The following is a 22,511-nucleotide window of genomic DNA, read 5'->3' as shown; positions in this document are numbered from 1 at the left end:
CAGGAGATCTATGAATACAAGTGGCTTAATGATTTGTTGGAAAACGTGTTTCATGTTTCTATACTGTTAAATTCCACTTCAGTGTAGACACAATTTTAGTGGTTTTCTTTGCAGACCTGGGTTTGTTTCTGTAAATATTAAGCCTCTAAAATTTTCCCTCATTTTATCCTACCTACATGCTTCCAACAACTTCATTTGAGAATGTAAATAAAAATAAACTTAATTTCTTATAAAACTATCAAATAGAAATTTCAGTAATTAATGTAATGAAATCCTGGTTTTGTTCTAGGTTCTGCATGGATGTGTCTATGGTTCTCAGTGTTTTAGCAACCCTAAATATTTTCCTCTGAGTCTTTCTGATTTGGCATGTGTGGACTACGATCCTTTTATGCATTTAGAAAGCTTGAAGGAACCAGAACCACTGCATTCTCCAGACTCTGAGCGTTCTTCTAAACTTCAGCCAGTCACTGAAGGTTTGTGAAATTGCCTAAATACATTTTATTTCAAAAAGATATTTATCTTGGTTTCCACTATTGAAGTGTTTGTCTAAAGCATAAGTTTTAAATTATAACTAGACACTACGTAAGGACCATTAGTATGGAATTAGCTAACATAATTTTGAGCAATTACTGTTCAATTAACTGAAATATATATCTTCTGAACAGTGTGAAGATCAATTTGATACGGATTCTTCTGTGCTCTGTATCAACAAAAAGCGTTACGAATTGCAACATGGATAAATGTTGCTTTTGAGTTTACTTTCCGTAAATTATTTTTTTCTTAATTTTACTCCTTTTTCTAAAAATATTTCAGATTTTGTTCTTATCTGAGATTGCAATATTATAAGCTTTTTTTTTTAACGTCATAATTTGTTGTTGATCTATTTACACTTTTAGAAGAGAAATTTTCTCTCATCTATTTGGAACCATAAGAGACCTGAGAATTAGCATTTTCTTCAGAACTCAAAAATAGAAATAAGAAACTAAGATACACTGTATAATATGTACTACTCTTCTGTATCTAGTAAATATCAGATGGCTACTTTGGGAAGAAAATTGAAAAAGATGAGATTAATACTGATACCAGAAACTCTGTGTAGTGCTATTCTCCTTCCATATTAAGTTGTTCCATTTAGGCTTCCTTAAAGGTATTAAGAACCAGATAAATGCAGAAGCTCTTTGTAGCAGCTGTGTGCTAACAGCAGGTGATTTTGTGGTCTGTAGTGACTACGTGCTGTTTTTTATGTAGAGAAAATGACTAATCATTGTGCCCTTGTCTAAGGCATGCTTCATCATCCTCAAGTACTTTTTTGGCCAAAGAATTCTAAACATAGAGCTGTCCCCTAATAAGCTCAGTATTGGATTGAACAAGTCTGATTTGAGAACTATTGGCAGGAGGAGCTGTAATTATTAAATTTACTGAAGAATGAAGCAAGGTACTATAGTTGGCTTTTTGTCAAATGGCTGTGGTCTTATTAGTAAAAAGTAATCATCTGCTGGGTCAGAATGAAAGAGGCTTCCAAGGATTCATTCTGTCCTAATTACAGTCTCACCTATACATATTATGTAAAGCTAATATTTAAAGCATTTGCCAAAATTAACTTCCACCGCATGCTCTATTACAGTGTAGTGAATTGTAGTAGCTTTTTATGCCTGGCATCTTTTGTATTCTGTAATAATCTGTAATTATGGGTTTGCAGCAAATGCTGTGTGGCTTGTTTAATCTGACAATCTGAAAAGACAACCCTGAATAGATTTCTCTTTAAATGGATGCAGTTGCACAAAGCCTTAGCATCGATATCTTCATTTTGCATTTCCCTACGTGATCTGTTCTTTTATGATTTCTTGTTAAATTTCTAAATGAAAGTAATTTCAGGTGTTCCTTTTCTCTCTCTCCAGATAAGTTAAGGAAGACCCGTATGTTTTTAAGGTTTCAGAACTCAGGAATTGTAAGTCAGATTGTGAAATTTAATTGGCAAATGACAGCATTATAACACAACCCTGGTCTTGCAACCTTGGCGTTTCTAGCCTGCATTGCCAGGCAGAGAACAAAATTGGCAGTTTTTAACCGATCACACAGCATCTCTGGCACTGTTGAAGGAATTGGACAAGTAAATTCGGTAGATAATGACCAGCCTAGGACTCAGTCAAGACAAGGGGGTCAGTTAGTGCAAGCTAGCAGCAGAGCATTTTGCCGGCTTCTTATTTAGTAGAGTAGAAGTGCTGTCATATCTTTTTGAAGATTATGGAAACAGGTAGGACAGCAGTAGTAGGGAAATCAGGGAAGTTATACAAAAACAGGGTGTGGATTGTTAGACTCTTTCCTTAGGTCACAAGCAAAAGTGAAAGTACTGAAACAGCAGTATTCTAAACAGGATGCTTTTAATCAGTTTAAGGGTTGTGATTCTCGTACCCTGTTATGCCTCCCATTGCTCAAAGTCAGATCCATCACAAGTTTTATGGACACTTACCCCCAGTACAAATTGGTATGAGACCATGAAGGTATAGGACTTTCAGTGGTACAGCTGTATAATGGGTACAGGATCTATTCAGAGGTTGGAGCAAGCTCTCCAATAAACAGCTGCACAAAGATTTCTTAAATCCTCTGGAAACAGGCAATGGGGGGAGAGAAGAGGAATATTCCCATCTTTGTTTTGTTAACTTGCCAAATGCTGTCTCTTGCAAGGAAGGCATTAGGTAGAATTATCAGGGAAACTGTCTTTTCCTCCTTTCTATAGTTTTCCAATAAAGTAGTAAATTGCAGTAGAAGATGTACAAAGTATGATTTTGAAATTGTGTTAAGTATATTAAAGTGTTATATTTAGACCAGAAAGAACTTTCAGCAGCTAACAATAGACTTCAATAAGCAGCTTTTCTTGCATCATCTGAATTTGCAGACAGCAAGTCTGTGGTGCTTTAATAGATCTAAGGAATCACAGAGCATGTCTACCAGATGACCATATCCTCCAGCTAGTAGCAACAACAGCTTCCTCTAGCTACAGTACAGTCATTAAGTGCTGCCTATGCTGATTAACCGCACCTAATTAGCCTAGAGTCAGTATCACACTGATACAGGTATACTTTCACCAAGAAGTACAGCATTATAGTGCTGTAGTTTAGTTATATCGTGCCATGATCTGCTCACCTACTTCTGATCTTTTACCTGTCATTAAAGGACCATGAACATATATGAGGGAGAATTAAAACGGAGCCTCTCATTTAAAAATTTTTAAAAATGTTTATATTAAATGATGTAAACATTTACGAAAAAGTAAAATTATTTTCTGTAACACATGTATAAACAAGGAAGGTGGTTACATGAAAATACGTAGAGTTAAGCAAGTGCTATATATCTTCTAATATTAACAGATAGCAAAATCAGACCATTGAATAGAGTCTAGTTGGAAGGAAATAGTATATTACAGGAATCTCTTTGCAACTGTAGGCAAAACACTTTAAATCCTGTCCTTCATAGATCACATCTGTTAGAAGTAGATGTGATTGGAAAGACAGTAGTTGCATTGCATAGACACAGTGGTGCATCAGTTATTGACTTCATGTATTTTACCCTATTTATGTCATTTCTTCAAACATTTTTAAACTGTTTTGTGTAGACTGATCATTTTTCCTAACATGTTTCAATTTCTGAAGAAACGTTCTCCATGTGATGTAAATTTAGTCTTTGCTTTTCTTCAAAAACTAGAAAAATAAGGTACTTTCACTTTTTTTTAAGGCTTTGCTGCTGTTTGCTTTTTTACTGAAAGAAGACAAAACGTACACATTTTAAAAAACAGCCTATATATGGTGCATCCAGATTTGTGTTTTGTGATAGATATTCTAGAGAGGGGCTCTCTCTGTACCTGTAGCTTAAAATTAGAAAGGAGTAGGACTTCCATAAACTAATGTAAAATTTAGATATCTAAGCTAAGCTGAACTCTCTTAGGCTTCATCTAAAAGTAATGGAGGAAAAGAGTTTCCAGAGAATGATTCATCACATTTCTCCAATTTGTGCTTCTAACTGAGATGAGTCACTCTGTACTGGTGCATCATTCTTTTGGATAGCTAAAAGGATGAGGAGAGTTTAATTTCACCCTCAGTCATTACTTTTTCCTTCTACTACATAACTGTAGTTGTTTAGAAGCGGTTCGACCAAAGTTGAAGTAAAGAGTTAACACCACATCCTAAGGAAATTCAGGAATCCTCCATTCGTGCCACTGATACAGATTAGTGGTGATGGACTTTTATTCTTCCCACAAAAGTGGTAATTTCAGGAACTGAGAAAAATGTAACATGCTTCTAGCAAATTACCAAGTGATCACATACACATGCAAATTGCATTGCCCAAGTGAAAGACTGTACCACTGTAAAGAGAGCAGAGATGTGTTCCCTTAGGATTACCTGTTGGCAAAGCAGCCAGTTAGACTTCTTTAACGTGCAGTAGCATGGCTTAGTTGGTAGAATCTGTAGTAAAGCTGTGATGGCTTGCATTATTGCATGTTTTGAGCTGCCCTTTCAAAACACAGTGCATGGTTTAGATATTCATTTTAAGAGTCGTAATATATTGAATATGCAGTTGTTCCTGGTTGAGGAGATGTGCTTCTAGGAACAAATTCCTAAATGTATCCTACATGTTATGAATTTAATTTAAAACTCTCATATTTTCCAAATGCATTATTGTTTGGTTTTTGATTTGTTTGTTTTGTTTCCTTTTTTAATAAGGGAAACCATCACCAAAATCTAATTTGCTATGTGGCAAAAATGTTTATAGAGACTGCTTTATTTTATTTCAACATAACAGGCTACGTCTTACAGTTTATTTTTCTGTATGCTTCTCTTAATATTCTGATTTAAGTTTTCTGTGACATTTTTGGATCAAGTGATCAACATTAACATATTCTGAGGAGGTGCAGTGAGAAGTACTGTTCTCATGTTCTAGTGGAGGCACTTAGAGATTTATATTACAGCTCTTTTATTTTTTATTTAAATTCAATAATAATATTTTCATAGAAAGACTATGGTAGGACTGGGAATGGACCTTCCAAATTTTAGTTTGATGTTCCACTCGTTGTCTCATTGTATGTCTTTCTGTATGTCTTCAGGCTCCTAAAGCAGTATCTTTATGCATGTAGGCACAATACATCTGTGATACGGTTTGAGATCTTTAGGGTTTGCCACAAAATAGCAATAGTAATAACTTACATACTATTAAATCCCTCATTCTTCAGTTGTTTCAGCAGAAACATGCCGAAGACAGTCTATTCAGTGAGACTTCACGTAGCTGGGAAGCTCACATCTGTTCCTAGGAACCTGGCAAAAGCATTATCGTGCTTATCTGTGCAGTAACAAGTTGTAAACATTTGGCATAAATGTGCTGACAGAGGTGGCCAGCATCTGTACTGTCCAGGTGCTGCTTAGTACCACACAGATGAATTATTCTTCAAGCATCCAACTTGTTTTCTTTGTCTTGTATACATTTGCTTACAGTTCCTTCTTATGTTTCAGCAGATGGCACTATAACTTAATTTCCTCATATGCTATCAGTATCTGGGCATTTAATTCAGCTTCACTGAATGTTTTTATGTTTGTTAATTTTCAAACTTCAAGAAGGCTATTGATAATAAAAAATAGTATATCTAATTTGTTTTTATCTGTTTTCAAGGACTTAATTAATCAAAACATTTGAAATTTTCTGAGTTTTAGAAAAATATAGAAATTAAGTGGATTTATTAACAGGATGAGATGTTTCCCTTTTGGCACTTCAGATCTAGTGCTCCCTAAAGAGCCAGATTCCCAAATGTCCCTTACATGCTTTACCCAAACTTTGGGAGAAAAAAAAAAAGGAAATATATACTATTTGTTTACTTTTGCAGATGCAGAAAATATTCAGTGCTTTAGAAACTAATTAACTGTCACAACAGTCATTACGCATTACAAATTGGCCTTTATTTTTCCAGTTAAACCAATTGCAGTTTTTCTAGGAAAATAAATTTGGACCTTAAACTGCAAAAAGACATTAGTTTATTAAACATTAGTTTTTATTGTGTATTAATATTCAGTATAAAGGGAGATGAGCTAATTATTCTTACTCATCCAAGAGGTTACATTTTCTCAGTAAATACTGAGTGAATGAAAAATGAAAAATACTGAAAGAATGAAAAAGAAAGGTGTTTCAGGATATTTTAATTTGATAGATTTTAGGTAACCAAAAAATGGGAGTCCCAGAGCCAGGACAGCTGACACAGACTGGCAACAGGGATGTCCCATACCTTATGGCCTCATGCTGAGCAATAAAACTGGGGGAGTTGGCCGGGGGGGTGCTGCTGCTCTTAGGGGAGTGGCTGGGCATCTCTGGGCAGGTGGTGAGCAACTGCATTGTGCACTACTTGCTTTGTATATTCTTTTATCATTATTATTATTATTACTATCCTTTCCTTTTCTGTCTTATCAAACTGTCTTGATCTCAACCTCTGAGTTTTTACCCTCTTTTTTGGATTCTCTCCTCCATCCCACTGTGGGGTGAGGGAGGGAGGGAGTGGTTGTAGGGTACTTTACTGCCTGCCGGGTTAAACCACACCACAAGGCCATATTGAAATACTGTTACGTTTCACAGCATGAATTTCATATAAGATGGGTACAATTTGCTTCTCTTTCTCTCTCCAAGTTTTTCCAACTTGAAACTTTTTTAAATGCAGTTAGGGTGTGCGAGATATATTTATTATTTTGCTAATGTTAGCTTTTGTTCAGTATAGACAGCCTGGTCTTTGATTTAGTACTTTAAAATCATCCAGTGTTATTCTCAACCTAACCCGCAGCTATATGCTCCCCTGGGAAATTAAGATGGATTAGAGGTTTTGTGCATCTATGTTCCTTTGTTTTTCACAGTGTAATGATGTGTATAAATACAAAAATCCATTGCAGTTGGGAATGGTCTTCTTACAACATAATTATGATCTCTAGCTCATCAGCAATTTAAGATCTATTTTCACTAGAATAAGAATTGCTATTGTATGTTTTAGAGAAACCACACTGATTACCAAGGTATGGTAAGGAGCCTGTAAAATAATTAAGATGCTTCTTTAACTACGTTGAGAATTTTCATGCTGTTTATGTATGAAACCAACGTTTGTCAAAATGTGTATTTTCCATTACTGCATTGGCTGTATGCTAAGCTCGTGGTGCTCATCCTCTGTATAAATCTCCTGAGGAAGAAGAGACCAAAAGAAATAAGTAAATCTCAGTGTTGTTTTCTGAACTCTTACTTTAAAACCTGTGTTCTTTCTCTCACAGTGAAAACCCACATGCAACAAGGATTAATTTCTGTTGCTGCTCGTACTGTGATAACACATCTAGTCAACCACTTAGGCCACTATCCTATGAGCGGAGGTCCTGCTATGCTAACTAGCCAAGTGTGTGAAAACAATGACAATCCATACAGTGAAAGTCCTGAACTTTCTCCTGAACTTTTTGAGAACCCAAACCTTCAGTTCTTTGTGTTAAACAACACTTCCTTGGTGTCTTGCATACAAATCCAAGCAGAAGACGACATGCCTGGTGGAGGACTATCTGCTGGACTTGCATCTGCTAATTCAAATGTCAGAATTATAGTGCGTGATCTGTCTGGCAAATACTCGTGGGATTCGGCCATTTTGTATGGACCGTCATCTTTATGTGCATCATCACAACAGACGTCTTTTGCACTTTCACTGTCTCAACAAGACAAAACAGAAGATGCTCTTTCATCTTTTGAACACGTGGAGGATATAGCTTCAAGGGATGGAATTACACTCCAAGTAAAAAGGAAATTTAGAGACACTGTACCGACATGGGATACAATTAGGGATGAAGAAGATGCCCTTGATGAGCTCTTGCAGTATTTAGGTGTTACAAGCCCTGAATGCTTACAGAGAACTGGTGTCTCACTCAACATTCCTGCTCCTCAGCCGGTCTGCATCTCAGAGAAGCAGGAGAATGATGTCATTAATGCAATTCTGAAACAGCACACAGAAGAGAAAGAGTTTGTTGAAAAACATTTCAATGATTTAAATATGAGGGCTATGGAGCAGGACGAGCCAACCTCACAAAAGCCCCAGTCAGCATTTTACTACTGCAGGCTACTTCTAAGTATATTGGGAATGAATTCTTGGGATAAAAGGTAAAATGAAAAGACAGGACTTGGTATTTAAGAACTTTTTTTTTTTTTAAGGAATTGTGGTACTCTTACTGTGTAATAATGGTTGTTCATAGAATGGGTCAAGCCAAAAATACTCCTGGGCAGCCAACAAAAGCAGAGAGGGGTTGTGCAACTAAGGAGGAAATGGCAGTTTTCTTCTGCATTTCAGCCTGTCATTTATAGAGACAGAAAAGAGAAGCCTGTTGCCTTTATTGCTATTTATGTTCATAGTCTTGGAAGGAGAATTGGAGGAGTGATATTTTTTCTAATAATCCTTTCACCAGCTGTACTAAGGGGTACTAGCATAGGTAGACAAGACATCTTTTTGCTTTCTTTGCTTCCCTTGTACATTTGTGCAAAAATCATTACATTTCTATGCCAGAATGAGACTCTGAAAGTGTCATATTCTCAGCTATTGTGTTGCTGGACAGTTTCCTGCTGCTTTGCCTGCTAAGAGCATGCTTGCATGCAGCCTCAAAGCATTGCCTCCTTGTTAGCTAACTAGAAAGACATGTCCCCTACTATTTATTTCGACATTGGCAATGTTTGTGTATTGTTTAGAACAACAGGAGACAAGCCACGTTCAGTTATGAAAGTAAATGTCTCTGTTTACATTATTGTTATTATTTGTGTTTAGGAGTATTTAGATGTATGTGCACGCACATGTGGATATGTACAAATATTAGCATCGTAGAATTTAAGGGTCATTCTGAAAATTTCTTTTGCCATATCTGTCAAATTTTGTATTAGAGATACTGAAATATGTTCTTACTATGAAGGAAAATGGGTATTTTTAGAAAAAGAATAGCCCGTGTCACTGAGATACCACTGGAATCAAAATTTTTTTTTACTTCAAAAATGTTGGTGTTATAACCCTTTAAAATTGTGCCTTTAGTTCCTCAAGGCAGTCTGTTTTTGAATAATACTACTGCTCTTAAATTCATTCCACTGTATTTTATGGGAAACATCTTAAGTGCAATTTTGTTAAAAATTAGAAGTGCCTTTCTGGCTGTAACATATTGTTTTGTTTTTTCCTTTAAATAGTTTACAGCTGGCTGGGCGACTACTGAGCTGTGTTCTGTTTTCTTCAGCAATTCAGAAGATCAGAAGCTCAGTGTTTAATGCTCTAACTCCCTACAACAGTAGATTACGGGAGTGTCTTTTGTCACTAAGCACGTAATATTTTGGCCTAGTAAAGTGTGCGGTTTATATATGCATCACAGGCAATTCTGTCCTTCTTCTGTAGAGAGCAGATTGATTGCAGCTGGATCGAATAGGTGGACAGAAGCAAGTGGAAAGAAATAAAGGTTGTTTTCAGGGTTATAATGGATATAGAAGATTACCTGGAGTAAAAAATGGCTTGTGCATTTTTTTAAAAGATACTTTAATCATTTTATGTAAGAAAGTACTGTTGAAAAAGCAAAAGCATTTGCTGGCTATTCTTGCTTGGACCTGGAAATGTTTTGTGCAATTCTTGTACTGTTCCGGTGTTACAGGTGAACAGGTAATAAAAAAAATTACAAATTTCTCTATTTAGAAGGAGCTTTCATCTCTTGAAGAAAAATGAGAAGTTACTTCGAGAACTCAGAAATTTGGATTCAAGACAATGGTAAATTCTTCTAATGGCTACCCTACCTTATTTGTTTTATGTTTTATACTTAAATGGCTCTAATTTGCATAGATGAGAGAATTGAACTGATTTTTAAAAATTTTTTTTGTAAATTTTGTAAATTATTCAGGTATACTGTAGTTATTGTTGTTACATTGAAGTTGCATTATTGTTACTTATAGAGTGAAATTCCACAGGTAGAATGTCATGAAATAGAGCAAATTTCAAAGTAACTTAAAATTATGAAAATCTGTATATGTAACATGGGATTATTTTAATTTTAAAATAACTTTTTAAAAAAATTAAAACATAGATATGTAAGTCTCCATGTATTTAGCATCAGTTACTTGTTTAGCTGTTCTCCAATGCTCTTAGTATTTGAAGATGTGGAATTATAAGTGGAGTTGTAGCACTGAATTAACAAGTTTGAATTATTTCTGTATAAGTTAAAATAACATCCAGTGGAGGCTTTAAACTATATCCAGGAAAATCCAGTCTCTCAAGCCAAATGATGGTAGTTTAGTGTATAAAACAGACTTTTAGTTTGGTGAGTTCTTTGCAAATGAGCACCAAACTAGCCTCTGAGGGCTTTCTCAGTACACTGATGAGGGCATTCAGGGATGGATATTAGAAGGAAATGTTATCTTTTTGCCCTTGTGGCACTGCAGTTAATTTCAGCAGTTAGGCAAGATGGGAACTCACTTAACATGGACTGTGAAAATTTTACAGGTGGAACGGCTGTGGGAACTGTTTTGCTTCAGGGACAGTACTGAATGCATTCAAAGCATACCCTGGGAAATTGGTAGTTACTGCTTGGACTGATTTTGGATAATCTATCACAGTTGAGTAATCAGCGAGCAAAGCATGTGAAACCACCTTCAGTTGCTCCAATGCCTAACTGCAAGCTGTGAACAAGAGACGTTGTAGTACTTAAAAATAATTCATCTGCTTAAGATGCATTTGCCACAGCATTCACAAAGCCTTGTTGTTAATGGGCAGTGCAATGTAAATGCCTGCGTTACAGGGTTTGTTCATCTCAAAACCCCAGCTATTCCATTAGCAATTGGTAGTGCCAGCACCATCCTACATCTTAAAAGTGATGAAGAGGGTTAAAAGCTGTTCATGTATCACCAAACTTTAGGCTCTAGAGAAGATCAGACTAGAAATGACAGAATGGGTATATGGAAATAGAGAAGATGGTCAAAAAAGTTGTATAGTTGTACTTTACTTCTGCTGTCTTTTTCAATGTTATAAAAGTCGTGTTCTGTGTGTACTGTTTGCATATTTTGGTTTCGTATTAGCAAAGACTCTGTCATGCAGTGACCATCCTGTGTTTTACAGCCGAGAGACTCACAAGATTGCAGTGTTTTACGTTGCTGAGGGACAAGAAGATAAACACTCCATTCTTACTAATACTGGGGGAAGTCAAGCCTATGAGGATTTTGTAGCTGGTCTTGGCTGGGAGGTATTTATTCAAAAGTTTTATCTTAAGTTTGTTTACAGAGAAAATTATAGATTCTTGTAGATCTTACAATTTGTTGTTTCTTTAACATTACTTACAAGTACTGAAATAGACTGTTCTGCTAGCAGGATAAAGAAAAGAATTCTGGTTTTAATTTTACTAGTAATACTAGCTATTTATTTCTAAGCCCTTTCAATTTAGGAAAGTTTATGCAGGCAGAGATTGTTCAGTAATATGCAGTCCTGTACTTGTCTTTCATGGACTGATTAGGAAGCATCTTGATTGCCCTGTGGGCCTGTGAAGCCTGAAATCCACTGAAGTTTGAGCTTTGCTCAAATTTGTGAATCCCAGAAGTAGGAATGTGCATCATTACTCACGCTCCCTTCTTCCTGCCTCCCGCTGTAGGTGTGTATCTGTTCACACACTTCATTCTCTTCATGTGTTTCTTCTAGCAGTCAGAAGTACTGTGATACACCCCTTATGGTGCTGCAACTCTTTGGTCACTAGTTTGGTATTGCTGTGAGGATTTCCTTTTTTTGCATCCTTTCTTTCTTCAGAAGGTTAACTTCCTGAGACCTCGAATTGTCTCACAGAAGTGCAGGAATAACTTCTGGATGGCTGTAGGAGTAATTGCGCTTTTTCTCGTCCTCTTTCAACTTGTGTTCATCAAGAGTATGCACACGCATGTCCATCTCTTTTTCTTACCCCTTAGTTTCATAAGAGCACTATTAGATTAGCTGTGTGGATAAGGGGTCTGACCTTTCTGCAGGAACAGAAGAAGACTGCTAGAAGTCTGCCGACTGTCACGAGCATAGATGTTTATTTCCCACATTCCTGATTCTTCAGGAGAAAAAAAAATCACTTTGATATCTTAAATATCCTTCTTTAGTGGGTTAATTCTCTTAGCCTTTATTAGCAAGAGTAAAGATTTGCTTATTTGGATTAGTATTTCATGATGAGACATCAAATATGTTAACTTATTAACATTAAATTGTGGATCCTTTAGTAGTATAAAAGCAAATATATCCAATGTGGGCTGAGATTAAATATATTCACGTCTGAGATACGGCTTTATTTAGGCACTGCTGTAAAAGTGAAATAGCACATTAAATATTATTTCAGTGTCAGACTATTTCCCATAGAGCTAAGATTTACAAACATATTTATGAATTATCAGTTAGTTTTCCATGATGTTTTTTCGTATTCAAAGAATGAAAATTTCTCTAGGAAAAGACATAGGAGGTAACAAGACAAAATTGTCTGGCTGTCATGCAGGGTTTCTTCAGAGCTCAGGTGAGAGCTGATGTAGTATCACAGAATTTTTATAAAGTCAAAAAGCGTGTGTGATTCACTACTGCCAAGAGGTCAGGGACTAATGAAATAGATATTCATGTACACATCCATTCCCTATTTCCTACGTCATCTTCCCTGAAACATCTGTGGTGATCATGGAATATAGAATGCCACTGCACTGCAGTTGATTTCCAATCTAGTCAGTGAGTCTGAACAGTGTTAGATAAGCATAACTGTACTGACAGTGTTATGAAAATTGACCTTCAATTTTTAAAATTCCATTGAAAGAAAATTAAAAAAAAAAAAAAAAAGTGTGTAAAGAATGTATTTATCGCTTGATTTTTTTTTTCCTAATGTCTCCTGGACTTTACCTGCAGGTGAATCTCACAAACCATTGTGGCTTTATGGGAGGACTGCAAAAAAACAAAAGCACTGGATTGACCACTCCATATTTTGCTACCTCAACGGTAGAAGTAATGTTTCATGTATCAACAAGAATGCCTTCTGATTCAGATGACTCTCTAACAAAAAAGGTAGGTTTTTACGATTAACAGGTTTTCTTTGAGGAATAAACCCAGTAAGAGTCATTCTAAAAAGAAAATCCAGTAACTTTTTATAAAAAAAAAATAATCATAAAACATTATAATAACTTTATGTGCTGCTAGTTGGTATTTTACTGAAGGGGGGTAAAGCCATATAAATTATTCTCTAGGAGTGAATTTTGTCATCATTGCAAATGTTGGTGGGATCACATGAATAGTGGTGAAAAATGAAGGGAGGTAATTGTGTAGAAGAAAAAGCTGTACATCTGAATGGTATTTTAGATTTGAGACTATGGCAATTAATAAATATATGATGAGTACTTTCTAAGGTGACTTTTTATTCACTGAAGAGTCACGTGCTGTCTATTAACCTAATTTTTCCTTTTAAAAAAATTAAAATACTTATAATTTGACAATGTTTATCATATATAAGGTATTTTGTTTTAGAACAGGCACAGTGTTCAACAGTGATAAGATCTCTCATAGACACATTAAGAAAAGAATGGTTTTCTGTATCGGTATTTTTTCTTTAGAATGTAATAAATTCCACATTAGTGATAATAAGTTACGGCCTCCAACATGCATCCTATTATAAATGAACAATTGGCTGTCATTAGACTGTCCCCTGTTCTAGGTACATACATCTTCAGATGTGCTAATCCATCCAGTAGACACGTTAATGAGCACTGGTTGAAGTGTAATATTGGAGGAACTGAAGCTGGTTGACCTCAGCATGGAGTTTAATACTTGTAATTAAATTAGACAGTAGACAGTTAGTAAAGAGAGAAATAGCCATGCCTCTGGCAAAGTTCAATTATTAATGACTTTTTTGTTCTTTGTGTTCAACTTGAAGAAAAAATATTATTGTTGTTATTGTTATTATTATAGACTGACTATGAGTTTTAACATCCTGCTGTCGCATCTCAAATTATTTTTTTTAATTAAAAATATTTTTTCTTGTATGTCTATGGTGCTGGGCCCTTTCTGTTCTTTATTCCATGAAGTATAGCCAGATTAATACTCAGGTTATTAAATGATTCATAAAATTGGTTTATTAGAAAATATAATTAATTTTTGAACAGGATTGTTGCTATTGTTCTAGTATAGAACATATTATATATATATTGCTACAATATATACTGCTAAGTTGACTGGCTTCTGAATTTTTTAAACAGAAAATTGATTTTATAATTATGCTTTTTATAATTTATAAGCTTATAATTATGCTTACAGTCCTTGCATATAATGTTTGAATTAGAGCATTAAAAAGTGTTGACAGGGGGAAAGATAGGTCATAATGAAAATTAATTAATTTTTCTTAAATAATTTGCAAATGCTGTAGGCTTCAGCAGAACACGCAGGAAAGATTTCATGTCTGTTTCCAGGAGCACTCAGAATCTACATAGAGCTGTTCTGCCAGACAAGGTTCAGTGCTGCTTCATGCCTCCTGTGATTTCACTTGTGAAAGTGGTGTCAGCTGGACTTTTTTAACAACTCCAATTTGCCCCAAGCCTGTTTCTCTCCTCCTTTACCCACAATCTCACTTTTCAGTAATTAAGAATATTTGAGATCTGTATGGATATGTCAGGAGGGTATATATCAAAAGATTGGGATTGTATTTGTAGCCCACTGCTGATGGGCTGTTTGACTTTAATCAAGCTACTTTATTCTGCATGGCTTTCTTGCCTGTTCTTCTTCTGCACGTGTTTTTTGTTCATTTATAGCCCAGTTTCCTAATGAACAAAGGCTTGTGAGTCTGCCTTTATGTCCTCCCCTAATATTTTTTTTGAATCGTTTCAATCAAATTTAGTAGAGACATATTGGAAAGGTATTAATTTCATGTGTGTTTAATGAAGATGGGCTAAATAAAGGAGTAGGAGAGACTCCTTCCTACTCATCAGGTAAAGACTGTATGGGGAAACATTAGACATCAAGGAACCAGCACAAGAGAGAGATACTATGAGTGTTATCCCAAATTAGAGAAAATCATCATGTTTGCACCTTGGGTAAAAAACAGCAAGTCAGAGCCATAGGAAAACAGGTTTAATTCTTTTACTGTTTGTAGAACTTCTTGTGCTGCTTAGTCTGTGAACAGATCAGGAAAAGACCTGTTTTTATGAGATGCACCATTTTATGAGGTGCTATCCAGCACAAGCTCACACCCAGTAGCGTAAACCTCAAAGTCATCTGAGTGCCATGCGTGTGCTAACACTTGTAATTGTGTTGAGTGCATGTACTGTTCATGACCTTCAGAGAAACTTGAGTTTTGAGTTTCTCTGCAGGTCTTTCATGTGCTTTCTTTCATTCAAAGAGAAAAACAAGCAAACTTGCAGTTGTTGGCTTAGTACTGCTGCTGTTTTTTATATTGTAGATGTGCCTAGAGGTGCATGATAGGTTCATCTTATAAATGGAAATTAAATTAAATTAAAGCAAAACTTCTTCCTGCCGGCCCAGCCACTGCAAAATCAAGATTCTGCTGTTTCAGAGGCCAACCCAATTTTAAACTTATTTTCCATCAGTCTTAAAGAGCAGTAAATAAAACTTTTAAGTGTCTTGGATGCCTCTGAAGCATTTGTTACTGAAGACATGAACAAGAGCAAGAAAAGACATGATTACAGGAAGAACAAATAAAAAACTTCTGGGTATATAGAGGAACTTAACATTGAAAGTTAAGCATATCCAAAGAATGTATTTAATTTGTAAATACTATATTAAAGATTTAAGGTTGATAATATAACCCAGTTTGTTTTTCTCTAGAATTAAAAGTTAGAGTAAAAAGCATTTACAGTAGCCTGACAAGAACAAACTTGCAAATAAAATGTCAGGATTAAATGAAACTGTGAAAACTCAGTTCACAGAGTGAAAAAGCTTGTATCTGTCTCTACAGCTTATCACCTGTCTAGCTGCTTCTTCCTTAGATAATGGAGTGGAGGTGTTGTACATGAGCTTATACACAAGACATGTAAATAAGTAATAGTAATGTTATTAACAATTGGAGTACTAACTCATCTTGGACCTTGGGTGTATTACATCATTCTAGGTTATCTGTGAGGTTGTCCTAACCACCTAAAAGAGTTATAACTCTGAGTATTCTGAGAGTTCATTCTGGTATTAACATGTATTCATTCTGGTATTAGCATGTATTGGGAAATTGAAGGTTTATAAATGTAAATTATTAGTACAATATTTCTTGAGTTATCATTAAGTACACGTATTGCTAAAAAAAAAAAAAACACACAACAAAACAACAATAACAACACACAAAAGTCATCAACACACCATAGGTACTGAAATAAAGTTTTGTGAAAAATTCAACCAGAGGGTACATACGCTGTAGACAGCAGTGCTGCCTACATTTAATGGGCAAAACTGTCTGCAGTGAGGCAATACCTCAGATGTTTCTGCTACTTCTGTTCTTTTTATCATGAACACTTTCATTTTTGAAGAAGAAACAAAGTTTGGGCTAGCTGTTATAAGAAAATATAATAGCCTTTTTTCTCCCTCCTTTAGGTAAGCGAGTATTAGAAATTACAGTAATTTTGGCAAGAGTTCAAGGGTTAATGCAACAGATAAATAAAAGGAATTTTCTGTAAATTGAGCCCTGCATTATTTCACTTGTCTTGCCTTTCCAAACCTAACTCATTTAATTTTAAAAAGTAAATACTTAAATTCTTCCTGACAGTGTGCTTTGCTTTTACTATCGTTTATTACTTCAATTATGCTTGGTATCACTTAGAACAATCTGCCATTTGGAAATTTCAGTATAGCCTGCAGCTTAGTATTAAGTCTGGCTGCTATTGTAACATGTACAGCATATGACACTAATGTATCAAAATTAGATTTGATCATCCCTCCTGGTTATATTTATTTCACGTTTCTTTTGTATTCAGTTAACATAAATGTATTAGGAGAGCTGACACATGATGATGGTTATAGAGTAAGAATATTTTAAAGTATTTTGAGTTAAATTTGAAATTTCAGGTAACCTAACAGTCGGTCATTTTTATATATTTATTTTAATGGAGTAGAGTTTCAAAGCAAGCCTAAAAAAATCTGTTCATCTCTGACATCTCCTCAGGCTGTCTTCCCGTCAGCTCAGATTTAAAATTGGTAAAACAGGGCTCTTAATCTCTTTCTCATTGCCACCTTTCTGGATCACCATGGATAACATGACCATTGTGCTTGTCACTTGTGCCCATAACTGGAAATCATCTTTAATTTGGTCCACTTTTCTGGATTCTTACATTCAGTCTCTGCTTAAGACTCTGTTCTTTTTTCTGCATCATTTCTTGCAATATAGCCTTTCCTTCTCCATACACGAAGCTAAAATTTATCCACTATATCCTAAACTGTTGTCTTGCTTGCTGAACCTTCCTTTCTCTGGGCTTGACACTTTGATCCTTTAAGAACGCTGCTATAAAAGACATTTGCCCTTTTTACAGATTCTTTACATTTGCCCATCTCTATTTTATGTATTCCCTTATATTTTGCTAACAAACTCCTGAGAACAGTTAGACCCGCATTTATACAGTATTTAGTATTTTAGAATATAAAGGTGTTTCAGCTATAGTGTATTACAAGTTACTTGAAGTCTAACATTACTTTAGTGATTTTTATTATTTATATTATTGCTGTGCCTTAAATCTCTAGTAAATACTTGCACTCTATTTTGCTTACTGTAATTTATGCACATGCAAAGGTGTAAATTTAGGGAGACAAGGTCAGGAAGTGAGTTTGAAGATAATAATGCTTTACAGAACCAGTGGTGAGTTTTGAATAACCAGTGGCATAGATTTCACTCTTGGTACCTGTATATGCTGTGCACAACACACCTGATTCTGTTAGGTAACACTGGGACCACAACTCCTTCTTAGGAAACCATGTTGCCCTCTGTTCTTAGCAGTCAATGCACAGAGATGGTTGTAACTCAGTATCTTTGTACCACTTGTGTCCAGGACTTAGTAAATTCTGGGATGCTTCCAATTCAGTGCAAAGACATAAAGAATCCAGATTAAAGTGGAAAGAGGTCAGACTCTGGCTCTTCTGTGGTGTAATAATTACAGTGAATGATGGATTCTCCTAACGTTTGCTGTGCTTGCAGGAGAGCTTTGTAGTGGAATACTGCTCAATTTCAGAGTCCTTCAAAAGGGAACTGAAAAATGAAGAAGAAAAACTGGAATTCTTCTTTCTAAAAAGTTAGTTCAAAAATCTAGCAGGCCTTGGAAAGCTTTTCAAAACGATTCCAGATATTGGATCTCTTTCATGAATCAAGTGTTTTGATCAGTCAAGTTACTAGCATTCAAACTTTCTTGTAAGCGTTGCTTGCTGACCACGGTGAGGACATGAAAGAAGCAACAAGGAGCACTATGTTAGGATCAGAGTTTGTTCTGATCTACTCTAGAAAAACAAACAGAATGACTTCTCCAACATTTATTTCTTCTCCAAACATAAAGTCAGCAACTTGTATCAGATCTTGTATACTTGCCTATTCTCTTGTCACCCTTTTGTCTCCTATGATGGAAACAAGGCATTGATCATAGTCTCAATTTTGGGTACAATACATCTTGTTACAAACCACCATATACAGTTTATACCATCAGCCACCTGCTTGCACCATCTGACTTTGACTCTCAGTGCATTGCTAAATGTTACAGAGATGCCATTCAACACTTCACTCAAACTGAGTCTTTGCCAAATCATTCTTGGTAGTAACCATGAGGTGAAGCACACCTGACAGGACTTGGAACTCAGTGGAATAATCCAATTCGTTTTCCTTTTCCTCAAAAGAAGTTTGTAAGTTTAGCCTGGACTGTATCCTCACACCTCCACGGGCTATAAAGCAGATTTTGAAATGGAGAGAAAAATCACTGATGGGGCTTCAGTACACTTGGCATCCAATAATACATGCCCCTTGTCAGTAGTTCCTGTAAAATAACTGCACAATGCACTTATATCACACTCCAAAATCTGTGCCAGTCTGATTTGAAAGTATACACCAGTAGTGATGCTCCATCTTAGAATCACAGAATCATTAAGGTTGGAAAAGACCTCCAAGATCATCTGGTCCAACCATCACCCTACTACCAATGTCACCCACTAAACCAGGTCCCTAAGCTGCTGGTTAGCTGCAGATGTCAGTAAGAGGTACACAGGGGCAACCTTTGATAAATGAAACTCAGAGATGCCAAGAAGGTGTACTATCTAAACTCTGTATACGTTTCGGATTTTAAGGCCATTTATTTGGCATGTAGACTGTCTCTGTCCATTGTTTCAAATCTAACGGTGTGAGTTATGTTGTCTTTGAGTCCAAAGATGGTAAGTAAAGGAGAGCTAATTCTAGTAAATAGTTCAATATTGCTGTACTAGGAGTGGTACAGTGCAGTGATGGGTGTTCTGCTTTTTGGCAGCCAGTTCAATAGAGGTGCACCAGACAACCATGTCTCAGTATAGGATCCTATATTGTACAGTCTTTTCGCATTCCACAAGATTTCATACCTGAACCTCTTACTTTCCCTTTGATAAGGCTGTCTAATCCTTCCTGAGCTTTTCACTTGCTTCTAAATGTGTGCCCATCAGTTCCACATGCCTTTCTGTCACTGTCATATTCCAACAGATAGCTTGGCTGTCACTTCACCTGGGAAGGCAGAAGAAGCTTAGGCCTTCATAACAGTTCCACAGTTAGTTGTCTTTTTACAACATACGTCACTGTTGACTGTCATCCAGAGTTTCTGCAGCTGCTGTTTGTGTTTCACATCAGTCATTCAGGTTGCTGCCTGGTTTTGTTCTAGCGTAGTCAAATAAAACTCAATGTAGTGAATGTTGTTATAACCAGTTCTTCTCTGGGTCTGGGTTTACAGTTGGCACAAGAGCATCCCTAAGTGTTGTTCAAAATAACTCAGCCATCTACAAAAGAGGCAAGAATAGCTCACTTCAAAGGAACTGCAATCATTGTACATTAGATGTATGTACGGTCTGGTCCAAGCAACACAAATGACTTGTTGAGCATCACACAAGATGTGGGGCACTGATGCCATCTGTCCTTTGCCCAGTCCAATGCTGAAGAAAAACCTTTTCTTGCAGAAATACTATGCAGGTTTTCAGGCTGATACAATTCAAAGCCAGCAGAGAAGAGCAGAGGCGGCTTTTTTTTGCTTTTTTTTCCTTCTTTGTTTTGTTTTTGTAAAGGCTGCTGCTGACAACCAATATAAGTCTTCAGATAAGACGAAAGCAGCATTCCAGGAGGTTTCATAATATAAACAAGCAAATACTTGCAATGAAATTTCTCGGATGACTGTGTATATGTTTTGCTTTTATTTAAAGTGCAGTTGTATTTTGAAAATGAATACAGAAAATTGTTGCCTTTTTATACAAAATAACTTCTTGTAAGTGCTCAGATTAGTATCTGCATGTTACCTGTTAACAGCAGTTCACAGTGCTGTCCTTTGAATAACATCAATGCAATTGTTTGACAAACTAGAGTTGGCTAAAGCTGTGCAAACAAACTGAAAACTGTGGGTGAGGAAAATTGTCAGCTCTATCTGGTGATGCACAAGGAGGAAAAAATGAGATTCCAGCTTGAATTTTCACAAATGGCCTTTAGTGGAAGGAAACTTAATCTTTAATAATCTGAATGTATTTAATCAGCATACATAAAGCCTCTCTCCATGATGTTAACAGTTTTTTTTTTTCTCAGATGGCAATGTTTTACCTGAAAGAGCATTTGGGGGCTTCAGTGCAGATAATTCCAAAGCGTTCAGTATGTTCTTCAGTCGGGTTATGTGATTACAGCTGAGGGTGCAGCACAGATTTTCAGGATCCCATTCAGCCATTCTGAGCAAGTTTTTTTGATTAATTTTTCAAGACCTGTTTTTGTTTACAGGGGGATGGTTAGTTTTCCAAAGGTGTTACAGGTTTCTGTTTCATCTAGGGGTGTGCCAAATGCAGTATCTCATCTCCTTTAGAAGGCTTTTTGTTTGTGGTGGCCAGTTTGGAATTTGGCTAGAATGATGAGGTTAAAAGACTGCTTAGATAGGTATCTTTTATACAGATGTTCATACACATGCTTATAAAATTCATATAGAAATTAGTAGTTCACTGCCTGTGAATGAAGGCAATCTTGAAAGCATTTTAGCAAATCAGATTGAATCATTCAGCGTTCTTGAGATAATATCAACAAAATTTTAGTTTTTAGTAGTCTTATTGACATCTCTGTTAAATAGTCGTTGGCACCGATGTATAAAAATCTATAGCAAAAACCAGTACTGCAAACTAATACTGTGACTGAAAATGTAAGAGAACTATAGTGTAATATGTTTACTTTATTCATCCTTCTTTATTTCTTTTTAGTGGGTTTGTCCTATTGAAAGATGAGCATTTAGTATAGCAGTATGACTACAAGATATATTTAAACTGACAGGCTTTTATCTCTGCTTTTTCAGCTAAGACATTTAGGAAACGATGAAGTACACATTGTCTGGTCAGAGCATACTCGGGATTATAGAAGAGGAATAATTCCAACAGAATTTGGTGATGTTCTTATAGTTATCTATCCCATGAAAAACCATATGTTCAGTATCCAGATCATGAAAAAGCCTGAGGTAAGAGTGGGGAGGTTTGTGTGTATTTCCTTCATATGTTTGTAATGAACTGAATTCTGTTTTGAATGGGAGCGTTTGGTGTAATAAATTGATTCAACAAGGTGATCTGTCTTTAACACTGACAATTGCAGTGGAGTGGTAGGAGGAAGGGGAAGAAATCAGTGAGAACAGTGCATGGTAAAATAAGCAACTTGAAACTGCAAAGATCTGATCCTATCAAGTAAATCTGCTAACACTTTAAACTGCAAACAAAGCTGGAATATTCTGCATAATTATTTAAATTCTAAGATAAACTTTGAAATCTTCTTTGTCAAATTTGATATGTGACCGTGGGCATTGAATCATAGCCTGCTCCAGTTTTCTCCATCCATGACATATTCCCCTTTCTTCTTAAAGCCAGTTTTCACCTTCTCCTGGACTCCACGCAGGAATTTGGAGATTAATTCAGCAAAGCAGGGATCATTCAACTCGAAAGCATATGAACACAGTCTTTCTAATGACTGTTCATTAAATGTCTGTGCTAGCTCTGTTCTTAAAACAGTGGTTTAGGGTAGTGAACACTGACTGAGTAAAAATAGTCCTAAATGTTTGTACTACATAATTTCTGTTTCTGATGTCACTTGCCATGAATTTCTGTATTTCGAATTTTAAAATTCTTTCTAGAAGTACTAAAATTAATAAAAGAGATATGACAGATAGAGGTTTGCCTGTCTCTGATGATAGGAATGAAATGATGCCCAGTACATGGTCTTGTTAGTGCTGGGTTACTTACATTTTAATTAATAGGTATATTATTTTCCTTACTCTTTAGGTACAATGAGTTGTATTATGGAAGGGCT

General features: G+C 35.9%; 1 protein-coding gene across 3 annotated transcripts in view; it reads left to right on the top strand.

Moving 5' to 3' along the window:
• Positions 1-22,511, top strand: part of RALGAPA1 (Ral GTPase activating protein catalytic subunit alpha 1) — a 132,127-nt gene that overhangs the window by 77,781 nt on the left and 31,835 nt on the right. For all 3 annotated transcript variants that reach the window (XM_035539307.2, XM_035539311.2, XM_035539308.2), the window contains exons 32-37: positions 290-473; positions 7,287-8,151; positions 9,707-9,778; positions 11,120-11,243; positions 12,911-13,066; positions 21,514-21,672. In XM_035539307.2, the coding sequence (XP_035395200.1) occupies positions 290-473; positions 7,287-8,151; positions 9,707-9,778; positions 11,120-11,243; positions 12,911-13,066; positions 21,514-21,672 (1,560 nt within the window). The remainder of the gene's footprint in view (positions 1-289; positions 474-7,286; positions 8,152-9,706; positions 9,779-11,119; positions 11,244-12,910; positions 13,067-21,513; positions 21,673-22,511) is intronic.

The sequence above is a fragment of the Cygnus atratus genome, chromosome 5 (assembly GCF_013377495.2).
Source record: "Cygnus atratus isolate AKBS03 ecotype Queensland, Australia chromosome 5, CAtr_DNAZoo_HiC_assembly, whole genome shotgun sequence".
NCBI lineage: Eukaryota > Metazoa > Chordata > Aves > Anseriformes > Anatidae > Cygnus > Cygnus atratus.
Note: the sequence above shows the minus strand (reverse complement) of the source record. Positions and strands in the feature narration are given on the sequence as shown.